Genomic DNA, 23,869 nt, shown 5'->3' with positions numbered 1-23,869 from the left:
GGAATATGGGAGAAAATTATTATGGGAAAGTAACCCTTAATGTTATTTCACTTGACTACTTAGGATTTTGGCTCTTCTGTGTGTTTGAAACCAAGTCAGGCCCAAGCCAAGCATAGCTTCTCTTGTGTGCTCCCAAATCCACCCCTCCATGAAGTAGGATTGTTTATATGTAAGCAGTTTGTTACTGCCTTAGAGAGCAGTGTGGGGTCTCTCATAACTGACATATACCCTGACTTTCTCTGATCTCTTCCAGATTCTGTGGTCATATCATTACCTTGATTGGGCTGTCAGTAATAAAATCTGATAGGTTATTTTTCCTGTTTATGCCTGTAATTCCAGCCCAAAAGGCTTCTGCATCACACATAGAGTACATTATGTAGTTATCTTGATAATCTGTTTGACTTTAGCACTTCCTAAAATGTAACCCTGTTCTGGCAGTAGCAAAGACTAGATATCAAAAAATGTGTCTTAGTTTTACAATAGCCTGTTAGCCACCTTCCTTTTCCAAATTTGCTATAGCCAATGAGATGATGTTGTTGTTCCCATTCAAGACTCAACACCTTGGTTCTCCAACTGTAATTCTTAGAGTTTTGCCATTTATATAAAGCACATGTGGTACTGATTTGGTTTTCCATAGTCTACTTACTATGCATTTCTTGTGTTCTATCTGATACCTATTTGACTCTCACTAGTCTACACACAGTCCTTTACTCAGAGATGTGGTATGTCCACGACTTCACTCAAAGGGATGAGATTTTGCCTGTCAGCTATCCATTCCTCTGCAGTCACACCATAAAGTTCTTGATTGTACTTGCCAGCTGGATGGATTCCTCATTATTCAAATGAACACCATCCTGTCTACCCCTTTATTTCATAAATCTTCTTAGGTCACGATTAATCTTCCTCTCTTTCCTTCCCAAGAAGCCAGGAAAAAAATAAAAACGTTAAACTTGGTCTGTTCTCCCTGAATTTAAGAGAAGTCTTAAAGTTGAATGAAAGCAAGGAGAAGGAGGTGGGGGAAAAATAATGTCTTGTAAGAGATAATCAAGGATGAGAATAGATTATTAGGAAGTGAGAAGGGAGATGGCTAGCTGGACACATCAGGTCATTTACTTGACGAGAAGATTACAAATGAGATATAAAAGCTAAGTCAGGAGATGGAAAAATATTAATGGGATCTAGAAGTTTGTTTTAAAGAAGATAAGCCTTCAGAAAATAAGTCAGGGAAGAGGAGAAGGGTTTAATAAAGCAGTGGAATTGTAACGCAGCTATAAATCCTCTAGACATGAGATTTAGATAAGGAAAAAAAAATGCGAAAATTACAATAGGGAAGAATCATAGGAGGGAAATGGATTGGGTTTTAAACATTATTTTAAAAACCTTTGAAAAGAAGTTGTAGACTAGGTGTTCATTTTGTGCAAATGTTCATCCAAAGTGTTCACTGCTTTTCAGCCATTGAATATTGATGGTACATGCATCTTTGGGCTGATGCCAGACAGCAATTTTTATGTAACAGTATTCATTATCTGAGAGAGGTAGGAGAACAAAACAGGCACAGATACTTGTGTTTTAATAAAAATTGCTATGCAAAGTGTAGCTATTAGTGTATTAGTAAATATTTGTATATTCACATGATTACATGTGAAGGTTTATATATTTCAGAATGATGGAGTGCATTCCGAAGAGACACCAACGCTGATTGTACAAATATTTATCCTCTGCAACTGGAGGAATCCAGTACAGCAGGATGACATGAATAGTTTAGTCAAGAATAGTGTGGCCAGAAGGACTAGGGAAGTGATCATCCCCTTGTACTCAGCTGAGGCCACAGCTCAAGTACTGTGTTCAGTTTTGGGCCCCTCAATTTCAAATGGACATTGAGGCACTGGAGCGAGTCCAGCCAAGGGCAACGAGGGCAGAAAAGGTCTAGAACACGTATTGTACGAAGAACAGCTAAGGGAATTGGGTTTGTTTAGCCTTGAGAAGAGGCTGCTCAGGGGTGACCTTTTTCACTCTCTACAACTACCTGAAAGGGGTTGTAGAGAGGTGGGGGATGTCTCTCCTGCCATGGCTGCAGGGGGAGGACTAGAGAGAATGGCTGTAAGCTGGGACGGGAGATTCAGATTAGATGGTAGGAAAAAATTTTCCCTGTTAGATGTTCAGGCACTGGAATAGGTTGCCCAGGGAGGCAGTGGCATCATCATCCCTGGAAGTGTTTAAGAGGTGTCTGGATCTGACACTGGAGGATATGGTTTAGGGGTTCTAGCAGAGTGGCAGGCTAATGGTTGGACTCAATGATCTTAGAGGTCTCCTCCAATCTTGACGATTCTATGTTCTTAAATTTCTACTTAAGACCATCTTTTAAAATTATTTCATGTTTTAAAATAACTTCTTTTTTTCTCCTCATAAAAGAGTCATGCCCAAGTGTAAAAATGCATCGATTCAGGTTTAGAGGTTTCCACATCTCACAGCGCTAACTTTAAAGTTCTGCATTCAAGCAATGTTTGCAAACATTTGTTCTATTAGTGTCTAGAGAAACTAGTTGGGCTCATACATTAAAACTCGCTAATGTTGTGCTAAATCTGTCTTTAAAGAGCTGATTATTGTGTTGATCTGTATTTATTTTTATCATAAAATAGTTTTCTTGGTTTTGACTAGGTCGGCCGACCTGCAACTGCGCACTGGGTTTTACAGGGCCGAACTGCAACCAGACAGTCTGCAACCACTTTTGCCAAAACGGAGGGACCTGCAGTGTCACTGCTGGCAACCAGCCCTTCTGCACCTGCCTGCCTGAGTACACAGGAGACAGGTGTCAGTATTGTAAGTAACCTCCACCAAGTATTCCATCTGGATTTGTAATAAATGTCCCACAAAATGGAATTTTAAAACCCATTTGGGTGATTCTTTTTTACTGCGATGTTAAAGTTAGCCCCAGATGATCAGTACTGCTAAGGGAATGTCATCTGATGTGTTCAGGAGCAATTTGAACATGTTTCTGTAATATCCTTCTACTTGGCTAGATGAAGAAAGAGCTTTTTAAGGAATTATTTTTTTTATTATTTTCATGGATGAACATGTGCAATGTCTTTGTCAGCAGACATGAGATCATTTTGTTCAAATTTTCTACTCCAGCTTCTCAGATTTGGTATCTTATGCTGGTGGAATACCTAAACATAGTGAATTGACATAGTTGGTTAAGGAACTTTCTGATGCCCCTTTGCAGGCCAACACATGCATCTCAAACTGCTACTTTACTTTTGGCTTTTATTTCTAACTGCATTAAGCAGAATATTGATAACTGGTTTGAGTTTCACATTGCTATAGTACTTCATCTTGCTGAGTCTGAGATCCCTTTGAGTATGGTTTCTGCCCCATCCTGGTATTGAAATTCTAAAGGGTTCTAAATATTACTCTTGTTTAATTCTCATGACTTACATTGTATCCTTTGCATCTGAAGTTCTCCCTACTTTTCCACTACACTGACCCATCAGTCTTTTCTCATTGAGACACTGTTTGCCAAAGGTTCTCTTGCCTTTAGAAAGGCTCTTCTCGCTTTCTACAACTTTCTTTAATTTTTTACTTCTTTTACAGCAGAGGGGGAAAAGAAGATTATCAACCAATAGGCCTTTTGCTCTTACTCTGTTTATATTTCTTTTCTCTCCAGGCTTTTTCTCTCACCATTATCTCTTCAGTAACTCAAGACGTTTGAACACGATCTTGAATTTCTTTTTCTGGTCACTTGCTTCAAAATTACAGTTTGTCTTCCTCATGTGTCTTCAACATGATGACTCACAAGCAACTCGAAGTTAAAACAGATTCATTTTCTGAGCTCAGAATGATGCTTTTTTTTACCATCTCCTTTTTTTCTACTCCTACTTTGCTTTGACTGTAGCATTCTAAAAGACAGGACTGTCACAGTGCTTGTTATAGAATTGAACGTTAAATGTGAAAGACATCATCTCTTTTGTGCATAATTCAGTGAATGTGCCCAAGAAGGCAAGATTTAAACAAAAGGGAAGGGAAATTAGCTGTTATAAAGGTCTGGTTTAGACTTATCTACAAGATTCAAAAGGTATTTAGTTTTAGTGCAAGGTCTGTCAAACATGGAAAGGGTTAGTGTGTGTCTTAAATAGGATTTGTATTGAAGTAAACTGAATACATTTCCAGTTGGGAGACTATGAAATAAATCGAAACCTTTGAATGGAAAACCAGCAGTAATTGTGATTCTCTCCCCCTTGGTATTAAACAAACTGCATGGATCCACAAATAACTATCTGCAAACACAATTGGGTATTTGGAAATGGTATAGTACATAAATCACGCACAGACAGACACACAGATTAAGAAAAAATATTTACTTGAGGCTTACCCAAAACCAAACAAATTGTTTCTAGTTGAATGCTTCTGCAAACATTTTTATTTTTTTTTAAGAATTAATTTAAATGTAAATTTAGGGGTACTTTTTAAACAGTGCTTATTATCAGATTTGGATTGTCTGCTGACACTTTGGGAAACTGCCACAATACAGAGACTTGAGCACATTATAAAATACAGAATAAAATTAAGCTTTTGTTTATTTAAAGCTTAATACTTTTAGGGGAAAAAGAAAAGTCTTACAATCTTTTTTTTTACTATGTGGCCAATAACAGTTGTGAAATTGTACAGGTTTGCAGTTAATAATATGTATATGAAGTCCATATTTATTTTTATTCTTTTGCTTTATTCACACATATGTGTGATTTTTTTTTTTTTGCTTTATTAATCACATTCACTTTGTATGCATGTTGGAATGCATTAATACAGCATTATTGCAATGATTGTTTGCCTCCAAGATATCTTTTTCAGTCTTTCTTTGCTGTGATTGAAACTAGTTCATATGCAAAGGATGATACATGAATGTGCATAGGTATTTTACTCCTGCTCCCAAGCTGAAAATATTATTAGTGGGGTTTTTATGGCAGGGAGAAGACATTTGCTTGCAGTATTACCAGCTTGCAAAGACCTTATTTTCCTCACACTTATCGTCTCCAATTACCCAATGCAGAGTTTTTCCTGTGATTAGTTCACATAAGGGCTAATAACCAAAATGTGTGCTCCATGTCAAGACACTGGCACTGCTGAAATAAATTTCAGTGAATGAATTTGCATCGAATTCCACTACCATTGAGCATGTTATTAAATCCACATGAAGTTGATGCATTTGGATCTAACTCCCTATTTTAAATTCCAGAAATAAGACATACCGAGTAGTTAAAGTTCATTTCTTGTATCATTTAAAGCCCAAACAACCTAAAAAATGGAAAACGTTTTCATGCAGTTACAACCATTCAAAGTGGATATAGTGATCTCACAAGCTGTGACTTTCCCTGAAACTGAAATTCCTTTCTGTAGGAAAAACAAAAATAAATAATTTTTTGTCATTTCAGCCCAAATGTAGCATAAACATTTTAGATGCAACAGAATATATAAGTTGTGTTTGTGACTACAATCAATGTTAAAAGCCAATACTTGTTTTAGAGTATGAATTTTGTGTTTCTAGGTTTTGGGATTGGTTGGTTTTTTTTTCCTGATGCACATAGAAAAGCTTCCCACTTGCACTGCTCTTTCCTAAAATGACTCTCAATATTAAGTTTCAAACTGCAGTGGTTTTTGTTCCAAAACCAGCCCCCCTGCTGCAAATTGCCATACCTTGAATTGAGGAAAGACAAGCAATGAACAACTTCATTCCATGTCTTTTAAGCTTCTCTGGTTGCTCAGTAGATGAGCCTACAGCCTGCTTAGTTAGATGGAGACATCCAACGAATAATCAAACAGAAATAACTCCTCCAACAGTCATGCTCTGTCATTTAGCAGAACTCTTCCAGCAGTACATACTCCTTGAAGAGGGAGAAGAACTGAGCAGAAAATAGCACGTGCAAAATGTGTTTCCCACTTTATGAGATACCCTCACAAATCACACTCAAAGAAGCAATGGATGCTCCATCTCTGGCAATGTTCAGGGCCAGGTTGAATGGGGATTTGTGAAGCCTGAGCTAGTGGAAAGTGGGCACAGCAGGGAGGGTTGGAGCTAGATGATCTCTAAGGTCCCTTCCAACCCAAACCATTCTGTAATTCTATGGTCATCCATCTTGAATATATACAGCAAAATATATCTTAGTAGTCTCCAATTTTCTGGTGGCAGTGTGTCCAGCTGGAGAGCTTAAACTTTCATACTCGAGGTTGAGGTTGCCATTGCATAGAATCATAGAATGATTTGGGTTGGAAGGGACCTTGAAGACGATTGAATTTCAGCTCTTCTGTCATGGGCAGGGACACCTTCCACTAGACCAGGCTGCTCCAAGCCCTTCCAACTTGGCCTTGAACTTTTCCAGGGATGGGACAGCCACAGATTTTCTGGACATGATTTGTAGGTCTGGAAGAATTTTTTGGTTAGGCAACTTGGTTTTTTTTTTAAGAGGAATGAAAAATGACACAGATAGTGGCACTTCTGAAGAGTTAAAGGATTCACTACTTGAAATCTCAGTCCTGCAGTCATTTAAGCAGTTAAATAAGATAACAGAGTATTGCATGGTCTATAAAGATAAGCATATATGTAGTATTTTGTGGAACTTATGGATTATGTCTTTATATATTATTATTAGAACATCATGAAATTTTAATATGTGGATAAATGAAAATAAAACATAATTATTTCAAAATATTGTTTCAATTTCAGTTTGGCATAATGCTCTTAATGGTAATGTGAATGTATCAAAAGATTTTTATTCAGCCAACGTCCCATTAAATACATTAGCATTGCTCTGCTTTTCTCATCAGTAGTCTTTATATTATGTGGGATGATGCCATAAATGGTTAGACAACTAGAAAGAGAAAAAAAAAAAAATCAGTTATGAGTTTATCTTTCTATTTCGCTTCCCAAGTTTGCATCATTAATATATTATGTATCTGTTTATGGAGTATTCTTGTAGTTGCTAGTGTGTCATCAGCTTCAGTTATCATTTTGGTTTATTATAGTACGTTTTTAAAACATAAGAGCTTTCCTATAATACTCCTGAATTCCTGTTAGTAACTAGCTTTCATGGTACTTCCAGATGTTTGCCACCATTACTGTGTGAACTCCGAATCATGTACTATTTCTGATGATGGAAGTGTAGAATGTGTCTGCCCAGTACGATTTGAAGGGCCAAAATGTGAAGTGGACAAGTGTGTCAGGTGCCACGGGGGACACTGCATAATAAACAAGGACAGTAATGACATAGTATGCAAGTAAGTGTGTGGAGAGGAGTGACTTTGTTCCAAATCATACATTTAATAGTGATTATATTGCATTATCCTTTAAATTTCTCACAGAGTGCCTAGTCCTTGAACTGCTCACATCAGATCAGATCCTTTGTGTAGTTCCTGCCCACACAAAACCCACTGACTCCTGCCTTTTTAAACCAACTTCTGGAGCACTTCTCACTGGGGGAAGCATACTGTAGCAGGAGACTAGTTGGATTTTCACTTGGAAAAATTGAAATTAACGAAGTTAACAGTCAAGGTTTACCACACTGTTGAAATTTGTTCATTCTGCATTACCTGTGACAGTGATAGAGACATACTGTATACTAATGGAGGCATAGGTAGGAAGATGTGCTGCTCTATTGCTGAGTGATTATTTTGTATATTAATAATAGTTTATTTTCATTAAGGGAAAGATTGAAGATATTTTGTGTAATTATCTCTCTGCCAGCTTTTCAAAATGGAAACCTAGAACTCTTGCAATCAGTAGATCTGGTGTAAAGATAAAATCAGTATTCTAATAGATAAATAGTTATAAGGGAATTCACCTGATTTACAAAAATACTGATTGCTTTTTGTTGGTTTTTGTGGTTTTTTTTTTTAACCATGACAGTTGCACTAATGGCAAGATAGCCTCTACCTGTCAGTTATGTGATGGCTACTGCTACAACGGTGGTACATGCCAGCTGGACCCAGAGACAAATATACCTGTCTGTCTGTGAGTATCATGTAGATCATTAAAATATCTGTCTTCCAACAAATTATAAAATTATTGTGCACGTGTCTGCATTTTTGCTCCCTCTAGGATGCATAATGTGCTGGTTGCAGTCATAACTTACAGTATATTTTCTAGCTATTTCTGTAACCTGAGACTTTGCCTTTATTTTTCCAAGAGGTGTGTTGAAAGGTATAACTAAGGAGTACAATGTGAATGCATATAGATACAAAGATATGTGTTTGAGACTTTAATAATTTCAGGCCAGACCCAAAGCCTGTTTAGGCATTTGTTTTGAAATGGAACCCGGAGGCATAGGATGGTTGTCTGCCCAGCATCTCAAAGGTGGATTAAATCTTTTCTTCTATAAAGATGGTCAGAGGTGTGGGGATGAAACATCCTTCCTGATGGCTAGAGAATAGGAAGAGTAATGTCAATGTTTATTTCCCTTATGAGTCTGAGGATGTGCTCATGTATCTCTCCTTTCTGCCCTAACCTTCACACTGCCCACAGTGACGTGGCTGCTCTGTGGTGAGATTGCACTCTCCCTCCTGTGCTGTGGTTGAGAGAATAATTCAAGATGCTTTTCTTAAGCCCAGACATCAAATACCAAAGAAAATGGGGTTCTGTAGCCTAGATTGTGAAGTGCCATTGTAAGAGGGAGAAAAGCCTACATTCTAGTCCTTTCTTGAGAGCTATGGTATATCTACTTTTACAGCTGCTCAATATAAAATACTGAAGTAGTCACTGTAGCAAAAAACTAATTTCTTTCCTGCTGTCAGTTACAATGAGCTACCTAGTCATACTCCTTGTTTTTTCACTTTTGACTACTAAATGATCCAGTCTTTTCTGCACTGCTGAAAAGCTCAATTGTGGAATAGTCTTCCACTTCTCAGAACAATCTGGAGGTTGGAACATCCTCCAGGTTGAAGGAGAGAGGTGTTGGAAGAGAGAATTGGACTCACATGTTCCAAGGTGGCATATGTTGTTGCCCAAAGAGGTCTGACACTATACAGCTTTGGAAATACAGATGCAGCCATCCCCTCATCTTGCTGGTGTGTCTGAGGTGGGTGGTCTTAAAAGAGAGTGCCTGTTGTACTCAGACTCTCAAGGAAGTTTCACAGAGAAATGCCTAGATTTTGTTAGTCTGACCAGTGTAAGAGAAGGGCCAATAGTTCCTCCCTGTGACAGCTGAAGCACTTTTGACTGTGCAAAAGGGAACAACTGTAGTTGTACTATTGAAAAGAAGTTGCCAACAGATGTGTGAACTTTGGGGTCTGAGAGAGTGGAATTCAGTTCTGCATTGTAGCCTTTAGAGAGTTAAAAATTCTTTAAGTGTCTATGTTTCTTTTTCATTATTATTTTGATCCAGACCTTTTTATCTGTTACTGGTGCCTGCTTAAATGTCTTTAGTTGAGGACTAGAGAGACTGATAAACCACAGCAAAAATCAGATATCACAGCTTTTAATATGTAAGGCCCAAATATGATGACTAAGTCTGATGATTCATTTGCTTAAATATCTAGAATGGCTGCTTTGGAAACTTGTGGTTTTTTTCTTTCTATTTCCTTACAAAAGTGGTTTGTAGTTTTGGGGCTTTTTTTCTGAAATTCATCTGGAATGCCATAGCATCTCAAGGGAAAAAAGTTACATACTCTAATTTGTGTGTTGATTTACGATACCTAAGTGCTATGTCATGTACTGATACCATTAACAATGGTACAAAAATGGTCATGAATAATTTTAAGGCCATTGCAGTCTGAGTCAATCAATAGAATTGCATAGCACATCTGACAACTGATCAACACTGATGAGCAAACTTTTCAGTACTGCCAAATGGACTTTCCATGAAAAAAAAAAAGAGTATTAATTTTGTTTTCTGTGAGTGTGTGCCTGTGTATGTGTGTGTGTGTATCTTACCATCATTATATATAATGCGTTTAAAATCTGTCCAGCAAAAGGCAGAATTATTTATATAGGTCTATTTTACTGAAATTCTGCAGATGCTCTGTGGGGTTTAAAAGTCAGCGCTGTGACCAGAAAGTGAACCCTTGTGATTACTACTGTCAGAATGAGGGAATTTGCACTTTAACTGCGTTTAATGAACCGAGATGCAAGTAGGTTTAACCTTCCACTTAATGCTGCACATTCTGTGACATCATTCCAGGCCACAGTTCATTGGTTCAAGTCATGCACATTCACATACATTTCACAATATATACTTAATCTGGGGGCCCATTTCTATAATACACACTTAGCCTTTGATAGTTGCACTGATGAGTATATTTAAACATACATTTGGAGCGTGTGTATCATTAGAGGAAGAAATAAAAAGCTTTATTTTTACTAAATGACTTGAAAATACTGAAAATGCCTCTTGGCTTTTATTGCTCTTATTTTGAGATATTTTACCAAGTTAATCCTACATAGCATAAAATTTAGCAAACAGTGACATTGCACATGTTCTATAGTCCAACCTGACTTGCTATTTCTTATCCATACAGGGAAAAGAAGAGAAGAGCTATTTAGATACCACTTTAGGAGTTAAACTTGCATTCATAAGTCTTGTGGTTAACTTTATAGAAATAATGCTGTAAAATAGAAACTGCTAAACAAAAGTATGTCAGTGGCATCATAACTTTGACTTCTCTGATAAAAAATACATAACACACTTACATTTGTAGTCTATATTTCTCTAATGGATTTTAGGTCTGTTTCTTAATGAGAACGTTTTAATCTTCATCAGGGAAAGAAACAGTCTTTGAAAATGCTGCAAGGTGGAAGTACAGAGATATCTGAAATACCTGTCAGATCAACATAGCTGTGCCCAACAGTTGGGATGCAAAAGTCAGAAATGAAATCATGAACCAAAGACCTAGACTTGGGATAAAATATGAAACTCAAACAACTTTAATCTTATCTCATCTAAATGCATGTTTTATGAAAGCATAAAATGCTGTGGGGATGTGATGTAAGTGCCTGGTGTGTAGTAATGACAGTGACTAGGTGTAGTGAATAATATTTTATAAATATATGATCAGAATTCCTTTGTCAGTGTTCTCATGTAATGAAACTCTCTGACTTGAGCTATCATAAATCCATTGGAAATGAGATTAGTGTCCTGACTGCCACTTCTTAGACTTGGAGGAGTATGGAGTAGATCAGTTGATCAGCATTGTGGGGGACATGGGTGCTTGGAACTGTTTGTGTTCCTTGTATCATACTTGGGTTTTCAGAATCATGCAGCTCTAAGAACAACATGTTGCTGCCTACAAAGTCATGTATTTCATGTGTGGTATAAGATGGAAGAGTGAAAAGCAAAGTCCTAAAAAAGACTGAACACAAAAGAGGAAAAGCTGGACTTATACTAAAGTGGCATTTAGTCTTGGTTTTCTTCCTTGCAGAAAGTGAAATGTTGATACCCAAAGACTATTTTGTAGATGAAAGCTGTGGTTTCTCCCTTTGAGAAGGTTATCTTCCACAGATCAGGAAGGAATTGAAACGTTTTGAACATAATAATGAACTTACTTTGTTTACTTCTTGTATCTTCTTACTGTGACAGTATTCGCATTGCATTTATTAGGTACATGGGCTGTAGGCTGAATAATCCAAGCTCAAGTGAAAAGAAAAGCAGTAAAGCACGTCAGGACTTTTAGCAGAACTGAACAGTCCTTTTGCTTTCATCTTGTCAGGGCTATTTGAACATTATTTGGGAAAATGTTTTTTATTAAATGGATTGTAAGGTGGAAGAGAGGAAACATGGAAGAAGAGGTGGTAGAGAAAGATTAAATTGAAGTTTCTCTTCAGTGTGAGGCAGTGTTTCAGGTGAACTGGTAATCAGAAGTTTAAGTGGAAATGAAACTTTTGTAGATAATTCACTTTTTCACATTCAGACTGTTAGCTAAGATAGAGCTAGTGTTCCTGTTGTCTCTTTAGAGTAATTGTTGGGTTAGTGTGGCCACCACTGTCTGTGAATTGTTAAGAGAGGCTTCTAAGTTGGTGCTTTCTTTACAAAGCCAAGGTAGCTTAGAGGACAGGAAAGAGAAGCAAATAGTTGTTTGATGAGTTGAAGACAGCTATTGAAGAAGACTTCCTCCACGTCTCAGTTCTCCTTGCCAACCTCAGTTCAACCTCCAGTTGTTCCTAATATCTTGATTTTTCTGATGCCAAATTGCTTCTTACCTGAAGCTTGTTTGTAATTTTATCACTGGATACTGGCACGAAGAAGACATCAGGAAGGAGGGAAAGAATCCCATGCTTCATGAGAGTCACTGAGATTTACCTCTCCAACCTAACCTGTATGTGTGACCATGTAGGTATGCTTGATGTATGACATCTGTCTCTGGTCTCTGAGAGACACTTAGCTAAGAGCTAACATTTTCCTTAACCAGGCTCTAATTCATGGGTGGGTGATTTTTAGAAGAAATAGGATCAGGAAGGAGGGAAAGAATCCCATGCTTCATGAGAGTCACTGAGATTTACCTCTCCAACCTAACCTGTATGTGTGACCATGTAGGTATGCTTGATGTATGACATCTGTCTCTGGTCTCTGAGAGACACTTAGCTAAGAGCTAACATTTTCCTTAACCAGGCTCTAATTCATGGGTGGGTGATTTTTAGAAGAAATAGGTCTGGCTTTATTTTTTTTCAGGAACTCTGCTTTCTCTCACAGCCAACATCAGTGGAGAAGGCAAACTTTATACATAATCAAGCCCTTATTATCATTCAGTAAAGACAATAGAGAAAAAGATTTATCTGTTCTAAAGGGCAATCCTAAAGCCATAATTATACAGAGTAACTATAATCCTGGAAGAACAGACTCTCCTTTCATTAATCTCTACTGTTAGGGTAGATTTTTATTCTATCTTCCTGTCTCAAGGTGGTTTTCAAAAGTTGAATGCACTTAATATCAGTTGCACATTCAAAATAGAAGTTGTGCTTTTAGAGATTCATTAAGGCCTTGCCATGGCTGCATATAAGCCACCAAAAAAAAAAAGGTTTTGTGAATTTGGTCTCCAGTTTCAATGACTGCTCTGTCAGGTTTTAAAAGATGCAGAATATCCTGTGATCTCTCTTTGGATATTAGATCCCATGCAATCTAGATTGCTAATGCTTAGCATTTTTTTAGAAGCAGAGAGAATATTCTTCCTCCACCAACACCACTATTGTCCTTCTTGCTCAATAACAAAAGCTGTGAGAGAATTTAATATCAGAATGTTAAAATTTGAGGTAGTGACCTTTTCTGAAAAATGTACAACTGAGGAGGTTTAAAGTAATATGGCCTGACATATAGTTACTGTCAATTTAGTATTCACATGCTAAGGTTTTTAAGGATCTCTTTAGTACTACTCATGGCTTGAGGGGGGTGTGATGTGTATAACACTAGAAGCATATGAGATATGTCTGAATTGCACCAGTAACTTCACAATTGAAAACAGAATGAGCAGGAGATGAGAAGATTCAGATGGGAGATAATCGAAAAATGATTTTTTCTATGTATTTCATAAACTGTCAGTTTGATCTGTTCTATCAGCCAGTCTTTTAATAATTCCCTTTATTTCCCTCTCTGTTTCCTTCTCACTAATTAGCTACCTGCATATACATTCCTGCAAGAGAAGCAAGGTTTAGAGAGAGATTATACTGTGCATGATACTAATAAAGAGAGATGGAAAAAAGTTCAAGTACTTGTGTACTTTCAAGTACACAAGATCATTACTGTTTGTTACACAGGCAGCGTTGTATCTGTTTCTTTAGTGCAGAACATTACCCACTCTCATTTTTATTTCTTTCATATCTTCACCGTAACTATAGGTTGCTGTAATTCCACCTTCTGATTTGTATTACTAATATTATTTGTGTCTGCACATAAATGTGGTCTGTTATTATCTCTTACTAAATGTGATTAGGTCATAACCCCTTTACACTAGTTGATATAGACATATAATGAAGGATAGTTTCTAAGTTTGCAGTCAAAACTGCTAGATGGTACAAATAATGTAAGTGATCCTTCCCTAAATTTAAATAGTGCTTTTAAATACTCTAACAAGCTTTGGAGCATGACTGTGGCTGAGAACTTTCAGGTAAAACAAGGAAGATGATATTGTGCTGGCTAATTTAGAGGATAGTACTATATTCCTTCCCAGGTTACTCTCTGTGCAGAGGTCTGTGCTACTCTGTGTGTCTGGAATTTGGAATCTGTTTTCCAGCTGTCATCAGAAACAGAGAGAAAATCAGAGGACAGAGTACAACATTCCATTAGTTGCCTGTGGCTAGATGTGTTGACTGTTCAGAGAGCTTCAGGTCGTGCGTGTTGTGTTTCAGTATTAGAACAAACATCAGTTCTCCTGTAATGAAGAGTAAGTTATCCTGAATAGTTAATGAGAAGGCACAATCCATACAGGAGCTTGAAAGTTAGCCTAAGTTTGGTAAGAGAGAAAACTGAAAACAGAAGGGTGGAGAAATGGTAAATTACTTCATTCCTAAACAGAGAATTTTGGTGGAGTAATATGCTAAAGACAATAGCAAACAAAAGGAGAGAGAATGAGTTGTGGAATTGCTTAGAAGTGATAACAAGAAGCTTGAATTTGAAAGTGAAGACATGAATAAATTTTTTAAAAATACCTCGTGCAGGAGTGAAATAAAGGAGAGAGATGTTCTTACAGAATCACAGAATGGTTTGGGTTGGAAGAGACTTTAAAGATCATCTAGTTCCAACTCCCTGTGATGGGGAGGGACACCTTCCCTGCTGCTCAGAGCAACAGGTTGCTCAGAGCTCCATCCAGCCTGGCCTTGACACCTCCAGGGATGGGACAGCCACAGCTCCTGTGGGCAATCTGCTGCAGTGTTGCCAGCTTGTTCTGGTCAGCTTTACATCCAGTGGGTTGGAGACACAGTGTGTTGGGAGTGGTGTAGTGGGGAGGGGGCACACACATGTGCACATGTGTGCATATGTGTTCACATGTTTAGGTCACAGAAATAAGAAAGAAAACAGTGCATTCCTCTTGATGGAGTAACTCCTCTCCAGCTCCTGTGCCTGTCATGCTGTACCTTCCTCTTGACATTCCTTTCATCTTGAAAAGTCTTCCAACATGAACCATTTTTATGTAAGTACATGTCCAACTTGTACAAGTGCTGCAATTACATGCAAGTTTATAACTAAATGTAACTCATCATTATGGCAAACCTCTGTTCAAAAAAAGGTTCAGGTACATCCCTAGTCCAGTTATGGACAAGAAAGAGACCACACTGTGCAGTCCCCTGACTGGCACTTTCTGAAGGCTGAGTAGAAAAAGGCACTGCAGAGTAGAACAATTGCAGGATTGAGAAACCTGCCTCAGAGGAGAAGGCAGTGGCAACCTTAACAGGCAGTACAACTCAGAGAACAGAAAATTTTGTCGAGTATCTTGCAATAAGTGTTTTCCATATGATTTCCTGGGGTATATTTAATGAGCTCCCCAATTACAATTACAACAGGAATTTCACAGCATTATGCTAGTTCTTTGAGAGCTTTCTTTTTCAACTATAAAATATCTTTGCTGTAAATGCCTTGAATTTAAACGTAATCAGCAGGTTGTAACTTTGTATTATAGAAGATCTTTCAGTCACTTTATATTCCAAACTTGTATTAGTTCAAGAATTAAATGCAAACAGCTGTTTGAAGAGTGGTTGTCAAAGGAAGAAATGAGATGATCTTGGAAAAGAGGAGTTAGTATATTTTTCATTGAGCATTTACTTACTAGACTGTAATGCAGATATCCTTTGTCCATGAGTTCAAAATTGCTCAGATAAAACTTGCATAGTAGCAGTTGCTGTACATCACTGCTTATTTTGTCTCTGTGAGGGGAGAAAAACATGGTTTGTCATATACCTATTGAACCAGTCCTTTCTCATTCCTTTGTTGCTTTACCATTTCAGTCTCTGTTTTTCCTTTTGTTGTCTTTAGTCATATAGACATGTTTAATCTTTACATATTTCTTTTGCTATTGCTACTTGTCTAGGATCTGCACTGCATACATTGCTTTAATGACCCTCAGTTACTTCTTTTTCTTACCTGGGCATGACAGAAGTTGAGTTGCACCCCAAGGAATGTTCCTTTGCAGTGAACATGCAGCAACTGGAAATGATGATTTATATATAGCAATGTAATGCACAAATTAAAATCACATGTTTAAGGCTTCATTTTATTTTTTCATGTGTGTTGTCACTAAATTTGAGTGGTGTTGGGTTCCTCAAAAGTAATTTTTAATGGTTTTGCCTGCTTTTGGATGATGCAATTTTCCTATTCTGAATTTATTGAATTGTGAGGTAATCTGTATTTCAATTCAGGTAATGTAAAGCTTATATCCCTTAACTATTATGTTGTTTTCCTTACATGATGCCAAGTGATGCTCATTAGACAAAACTACTAAAATGTGCTCTGTTCTTGTCTAAAATAATTATGGAAAAGCTACTATTAGAAAGTAATTAAATCCTACAATATAGGAGAAGGTACAGAATGTGTAATTGATCTCTCTTGGGGTGTGTATTTTGGTCTTTCATTGTTCTGAAATTTCTTTGTACCTTTGAGGGTTTATCTGTGGGTATAATATCAACTCCCTGCATGAAGAAAACATATTTACAAAAGTATTGCTAAATTCATTATAATAGTTTAGTGGTTTGGTTTATTGCAAGGCTTTTGTCATCCCACATCATCACACAGAGTTTGGGGAGAAAAGGGGATTATTTTGATTTAAATCTTCCAATGCAATTTAATACACAGAGTAAATAACTATAATCCAGATGTTCTCTTATCTTACAAATACCTTTGATATTAGTGATAAGACAGGTTCCATTGAAATTTTAATGTAAGTGTTCTTAAAATGGTGAGGCTGAAGACTTTATTAGGATGCTTTATACTATACATTACTGTCTATGTCATGACTAAAAAAGGAAAGCAAAATTAGAGAATTACTTTGTATAATGAAGAAATAGAATTTTTTTAGGTAAGAAAAAATTTCAATTCCCCTTCCACCTCTATTTTATAGGGACTGTTTCATAGATTCTGTTATGCTTCTAGACTAATCTTTCAATACTGCTTTCTGTATTTTTGGGTACACACTGGTATATTGAGTTGGAAAGCCGTTGTCTAAAAAAGCACTTCTAACTGCATATTATGCCTGCTCTATTATATTTTTATGACAATGCCTGTGGCACAACAAAAAAGGGGAGGAAAAAGAGAAACAAAATGTTGAAAAAATTGTACACTGCCACCAAACTGGCCTCTTTACTAGTTTTTTTTCTGGTTTTTTTCAGGCATTTCATAGTCAAATGGTTCCTTTTGGTCAAGTGCCCATATAATTGAGTTTAGAGTGTTTGAGTGAACTGACCTGTAAGGGTTATACAGAAACAGAGGGGAGATACATTTTCTCTCATGAATAGATTCTGTCACAACAGCATGATCAATCTCTGAGATGTAAATATCTTCATCCTAAATATTTCTCATTACAAGTGAGACACCTTTGCAATCTCGAGTGTTTTAAAACATCTCTCTCTGTAATACAATTTCCCCCAAATAAATAATTCCAATCACACAGGCTTCCTGTGTCTCAGAAGGTCTTTCTAAATGTAGAACTAAATTGTAACAGAGAGAGCTGTGACACAGTTTTATTAATGACCTTGGCAGCAGACCGTGTACAACCTTCATTTATTACATTCACTTTCAGTTTTCATATTGGCATTCTCTGTGCTATTGCTGCTCTTTGATCTTTCACTGATTCTGTTGGGAACTGGAGACTTGCACCTTAAGATGTTCACTATAGCATCTTGCACCATGCAGCTGACTCCAACCTGTCCTTCACTGTCAAGTTCCCCATCTGTTTCCATCCATATTTCTTTATGTGCAGCTCAGATTAGAAACTTTCACTGTTCTTTCTTCCCAGTTTCTGATAATATGAATGTCTTCAATGAAACCAGTGGCTTCATTAGTGCCTTTTTGTTTGCCAGTACAGCAAATGTCCTCTCTGACCATACAGCTGTTGGCAGTGGGACAGAACAAAAAGCTCCTGGTACCAAATGATTTGGAAAGGTACAAACTACTGTGCATCAAATTGAACCAGGAGTCAGTTCCCATGCTAGGTACTGAGCAGTCTGAATTTAAATGTCCTAATACCAAAAAATGTTATTATAAAGAACAATTTCTCTCTGAAGACAATTGAAACTGGTTAAGACCTGCTCATTTCCCATGAACAATTGTCCCAACCCCATCATTATTCATGTGTCTGCTCATGGCTAATTTTCTGTGTCATATTTCCTTGCAGAAAACATACCTTTCCCCAGGGCTTTATTTCTTTTGCTATTCTGTCTGCCCAAGACAAGTCTGTACTAGCTTGCTGGACCATCAAAGGGCAATCATTTCACCTCAAAGTTTAGAAGGAAATGACTGCAATCCTGCCAGCTTCAGCCTCTTTGAAATTTGCTGGAGACAGAAAGCATGTGGAAAAAAGTAAAAGGAAATGGCAACTAATGATCATGTTTTTATAAGACTTCTCTCAAATGCCTCAGCTGTGTTTTGATATTTTTACAATTAGAATGTCAAGATAGGTAAAGAACTGATAACATTTTTGCCTTAATTTGTTCCTCTTTACTACATATATAGCTGTAGGATTTCTTTCTTCACCAGCTGTTGTGGTGTCACGTCTGCTATGAGATTTTTAGAGAGCATAATTGTACATTATACACTATTTTCTCATGAGCTTATACTTGCATGTCTCATGGTGATTCCTTTGCTAGTCTCACTGTCTTAACATGCTTCAAACATTTTAAGACAGATTTATCGTAATGATTCTTATATACAATGAAAGTATTTGAAACCTTCAATATAAGGATTTAGGTACAAAGCTAAGACGTGTCTAACTCACAAATAAATCTTTCCCTTTCAGTAGTGCAGTATTAAGTGCAAGCAACAAATAAATCTTTCCCTTTCAGTAGTGTAGTATTAAGTGCAAACTGCCTGTCATAGCAAGCTTTAATCACATGAGGTGAATCCCCAGCAACAATGATGCCAAACTCCCAGTAAGAAATATAAAGTCTTTATTTCATGGTTGTCACATGCCAACAGCTTGAGGTCCAGTAGGCTATCCTAAATATAGATAGGTAGTGTTTCTCTAAAAGAATGGAGATACTTACTTTGTGGCCATATATATATGTAGATTAAAATTTTTTATATTTTTAAAAAACAAGTTCCTTGAATAATGTCTTAGTAAGGTAAGCTGTCAGTGCAGGCATTTCTAGCTTATATAATTGCTGAAAAGAGATCTGAAACAAAAAAAAAAGGGAACAGATGCATCTTTTGAAAGATTAAAGTCGTGTGTTCCCTGTGATTTAGGATGTGCTAAAGTGGTGGTAAGCAGGTGGAAAAGTCAGTTGGGTTCAGTTATAAAATATATTGTTGTGAATCGTAATGTGTGTGATTAGTTAGTAATTTGGTGTTCCTTTGCAGTGAGGAAATTTAAGTGTGAATTTGCCATATTTATTTAAGTAAACAAACTTATTTAGATAACCATGAAGAGTTTCTTAATTATAATGCGATTTAACTATTGTGTGACAACTTCCTGAATCAGCTAGAAATAATAAACTATCAGTATATAGAAATAAATCAATAATGTTTTCAAAAACCATCTCTGCCTTCCCTCTGTAGAAGTTAAGCAGCTTCATAATGGTTCCTACTAAAAATAACATTAGTTTCAAAAAATATGTTAAAGCTTAACACGAAATCCAGTAAAGAGATTTATCTGAATATTGGGTTGTGCTGAAATAGGCTTAGGAGCAAAGAGAGAAACTAGACATTCTTCTGCAGTGATCTGCAAAGGCAAGAGAAAGTCAAAAGCATCACCAGCAGAGCTCATTAGCCTCAAGCTGCACCAGGGGAGGTTCAGGTTAGACATTAGGAAGAATTTCTTCACACAAAGGGTTGTTAAGCATTGGAAGGGTCTGCCCAGCGAGGTGGTAGGGTCACCATCCCTGGAGGTGTTCGTGAAATGACTAATGGTAGCACTTTGTGCTCTGATCTAGTTGACAAGGTGATGATCAGTCAAAGGTTGGACTAGATGATCTTGGAAGTCTTTTCCAGCCTAAATGATTGTGTGTGGTCCTGTGAATACTGGTTAGGGCTCTTCTGTAATAATTGCACAATCATAGAATCACAGAATCATAGAATTTTAGGGGTTGGAATGGACCTCACAGATCATCTAGTCCCAACCCCCCCTGCCATGGCCAGGGACCCCTCCCCACCAGACAAGGTTGCTCAAGGCTCATCCAGCCTGGCCTTGAACACTTCCAGGGTTGGGGTATCCACTACCTCCCTGCACAGCCTGTTCCAGTGATTCACCACCCTCAAAGTAAAAAACATTTTTCTAACATCTAACCTAGACTTCCCCTCCTTCAGTTTGAACCCATTGCCCCTTGTCCTATCACTGCAGTTCCTAACACAGAGTCCCTCTCCATCTCCTTGTAGGCCCTTCAGATACCGAAAAGTTGCTCTGAGTTCTCCACACAACCTTCTCTTCTCCAGGCTGAACAGCCCCAACTCCCTCAGCCTGTCCTCACAGGGAGATGCTCCAGTGCTCTTAGCAACTCTGTGGCCTCCTCTGGACTTGTTCAAACATTTCCATGTCCTCCTTATGTTGAGGACACCAGAACTGTGTGCAGGATTCCAGGTGGGGTCACACGAGGGCAGAGTAGAGGGGAAGGATCACCTCTTTTGACCTGCTGCCCACACTCCTTTGGGTGCATCTCAGAATTTGTTTGGTTTCTGGGCTGAGCTCACACTGCAACTCATGCTGAGCTTCTCATCTACCATTATGCCCAAATCATTCTCCTCATTGCTGGTTTCAATTCCTTGCCCACCCAACCTGTAGCTGTGCCTGGGATTGCCATGGCCCAGATGTAGGACCTTGCACTTCATTTTGTTGAATTCCATGAGGTTTGCATTGTTCCACCTCTCAAGCCTGTCAAGGTCTCTCTGAATGGCACATCCCTTCCCTCCAGCTGTGACTGCCCCACACAGCTTGGTGTCATCAGTGAACTTGCTGAGGGTATATTTTGTACCTTTCCAAACTTTTTCTAAATTATGGAACAATATCAGTTGTTAAGCATGACCACCTCTAAACTCTGAAATTTCTTACCTGCTTAGAAATACATCGGATAACAGTCATTCTTAGAACTGTGTGAAGGTAGTGCTCTGTTGCACTTCCCTAAAGATAACTCATGTTGAAACTCATAAATAATTCAAAAATACTTAGAAAAAACTTGATTCATTGCACAATATGCAATGGAGGCAGATGAAAAGTGACTACTTCCTGCCGTTTCCTCAAGAAGGGTTTGAGGTTCTCTAGTAAACTTAATCATATTTACAGCAGGATGAATAAGCATTGAATTTCAGTCAGGTGTTTGTTTCCATTTTTGATGGATTTGCTGAGTCTGCATCCATGGACTCCTTGTGTTTGCTTCTGTGCATGGGAGCATTCTGAATCCCAGTTGAAGGTATATTTGCATATTGATATTCACACAAGGAAATTACAGCAGAATAGCTGTGTACTCATCCAGGCACCTGGCTCCTGGAGCACATATCCTGAACAGAAACAGTATTCAGGGCTTTCTGCAGCCAGGAGATACTCCTGTCCCTTTAGGACAACCCTTCATGCTTTAACTCTCACAGCTGCTTGAGCACACACACACAAACACATGTATATATTTCTGCAAATACATATTTATTATAGAGTTCAACATTTTAAAAGATAGGATGTTGCTATCCCACTGATTAAGCCTGTTGTTCTTTTAGTCAAGAATTTTAGAAAAGGATTCTGGAATGAAGACTGCAGGAATAATAATAACAGGAAATGAAGATACAAAGCTGTAGTTTTAAACTAAAAAAGTACTCAGAATGTTGTAAGTGCCATAGCAGAGTACTGCTGACTCCTTCCATGAGGCTTCTTGTTGATTGTGTAGAACCACTGTTGTCATTCATGTAGCTCTTGAGAAGATGCTGGTGGTCTCTTTAATAGGTTACTGTGTTAATAGCTGACATCTATTAACTTTACTGTCTTAATTGGATCCTTTTAGATGTTCAGCCAACTGGTCAGGCACACAGTGTGAGAGGCCAGCTCCCAAAAGCAGCAAGTCTGACAATATCAGTACAAGTAAGTACTTCAGATAACTGCTATCACTTGTCAAATTTGGCTCAGTTGAGAAATCTAAAACTGGTGATGTCTTAGAATGTGAATTTGTGTCATGAAATATGCTGCTTACCGGTATTTTTTTTCTTTAAAAACCCACACAAATATAGATCTTGCTTGACATTTTGACTGCCATTTAGTGTTGCATGAGGTGGTTTGGGTGCATATACACTCATATATACATAAGCTATACACTCATTGCCTCAAGGCCTAGCTGCACTTTTCTTAATGGAACTAGTGGCAAGTGTTTGGTGATATCAGTGCTGTGCAGAGAACTAGTACAAGACCTTTGACCATTTAAGTCATACTGAAAGCATCAAAAATAGAGTTGTAAGTAGTGCATAACTTTTGTATTGGCTGTCTGCAGAGGTTTGAATTTCACCTACTGTGAAAATCATCCTGAAAGTAAGAATAGCTCCTGTCACATTTTTTTTAACATCTCTAAGCATAAAGGATGGTATTGCTACACTATTGGCAGTTTAAACTGGACAAGGTTTCCTGCAGAGTGCTGAATATGCTGATGGTACCCTGCTGTACATGCCTCAGTAACATTTAGCCCAACTGGAGCAGTAGAACGAGTTGCCCACTATTCAGGTCAGCTTGATGTTTGGATGTAATCTTCCCAGTGATCCAGACAAGTGAAATAACACTTACAAGCTGGAAATAGGCAAAAAAAGCAGCCAGTACCTAGATCAGTATTTCATGTTGAGGGGAATACCTGTTAAAATTTGGGAAATGGATGTCTTTCTTGTGCCTGGTCCTGGACTGCTCTATGGTCAGCAAATGGCAATTCGTGCCTGGTGGGCTGTTTTCAGGGTTACCTGTTAAAATTTGGGAAATGGATGTTTTTCTCGTGCCTGGTCCCAGGCTGCTCTATGGTCACCAAATGGCAATTTGTGCCTGGTGGGCTGTTTTCAGGGGTTTTTTTTCCTTGAATGTTTACCTACCAAGACAAAATGAACCTTTGTGGGGTTTTTTTTTGTTGTTTTTTTGCCTCCTAAGTAGAACTTAATCCAGTTATTTCTCAAATGTTTTCTTAAAATCGCAATGATGTAATGTCCTTGCCATGCTGAATCTTCACAAGCTGAAGTGAATTCAGGATGCTTCAAGGTTTTTATTCAGTAGTGCTTAATTTCAGGTCTCTGACAACCTGACTTGGCTTTCAGTAAGCCTTCAGGCAGAATTCAAGGCATCTTTTTCAATTCTTTATTTAGACTGTTTAATGTAGAGCAGAGACTGCGAGCAGCTTATAGGTTTTTTTGATAAATCAATAAATGCAGCCAGTGAAACAATCTGCAATATTTTTGTTTTCCACCAGTTAAGGATTGTGATATTAAAGGCAGTACATGTCATTCCACATTGTCTTTATGCTGGAGTCCTGTAGTTTATAAGGGTCAGGTTATTTATAACATAAAATTATTTGTTGCATGGATTTCTTTACAGTAAGGCTGAGCAATTCTTGGACGGGTACAATTGCTGACCTTCTTTTTGCAGGTAGTCTCATTTCAGTGAAAGTATCTGCCAAAATAATGTTAAGCCCATTTTCTTCTTCCCTGTTCCCTCTTCTCCTTCAACATTGCTGTCTGCTCTGTGCACTGTTTTTCTGCTGCATTGAGCATTATTGTAGCTTTTGTGATTGCCTCTATCAACATAACAGAATTGT

The 23,869-nt window shown here is 37.8% G+C and overlaps 1 protein-coding gene across 1 annotated transcript in view; it reads left to right on the top strand.

Annotated features, from left to right (window-relative positions):
- Nucleotides 1-23,869, top strand: part of LOC103803548 (low-density lipoprotein receptor-related protein 1B-like) — a gene marked incomplete at its 5' end in the record, with an annotated part of 112,688 nt that overhangs the window by 81,315 nt on the left and 7,504 nt on the right. The window contains 4 exons of the mRNA XM_009076113.1: nucleotides 2,659-2,820; nucleotides 7,092-7,266; nucleotides 7,895-7,999; nucleotides 22,094-22,170. Coding sequence (XP_009074361.1) covers nucleotides 2,659-2,820; nucleotides 7,092-7,266; nucleotides 7,895-7,999; nucleotides 22,094-22,170 — 519 coding nt within the window. The remainder of the gene's footprint in view (nucleotides 1-2,658; nucleotides 2,821-7,091; nucleotides 7,267-7,894; nucleotides 8,000-22,093; nucleotides 22,171-23,869) is intronic.

This window comes from Acanthisitta chloris, unplaced genomic scaffold, assembly GCF_000695815.1.
Source record: "Acanthisitta chloris isolate BGI_N310 unplaced genomic scaffold, ASM69581v1 scaffold3476, whole genome shotgun sequence".
Taxonomy (NCBI): domain Eukaryota; kingdom Metazoa; phylum Chordata; class Aves; order Passeriformes; family Acanthisittidae; genus Acanthisitta; species Acanthisitta chloris.
Note: the sequence above shows the minus strand (reverse complement) of the source record. Positions and strands in the feature narration are given on the sequence as shown.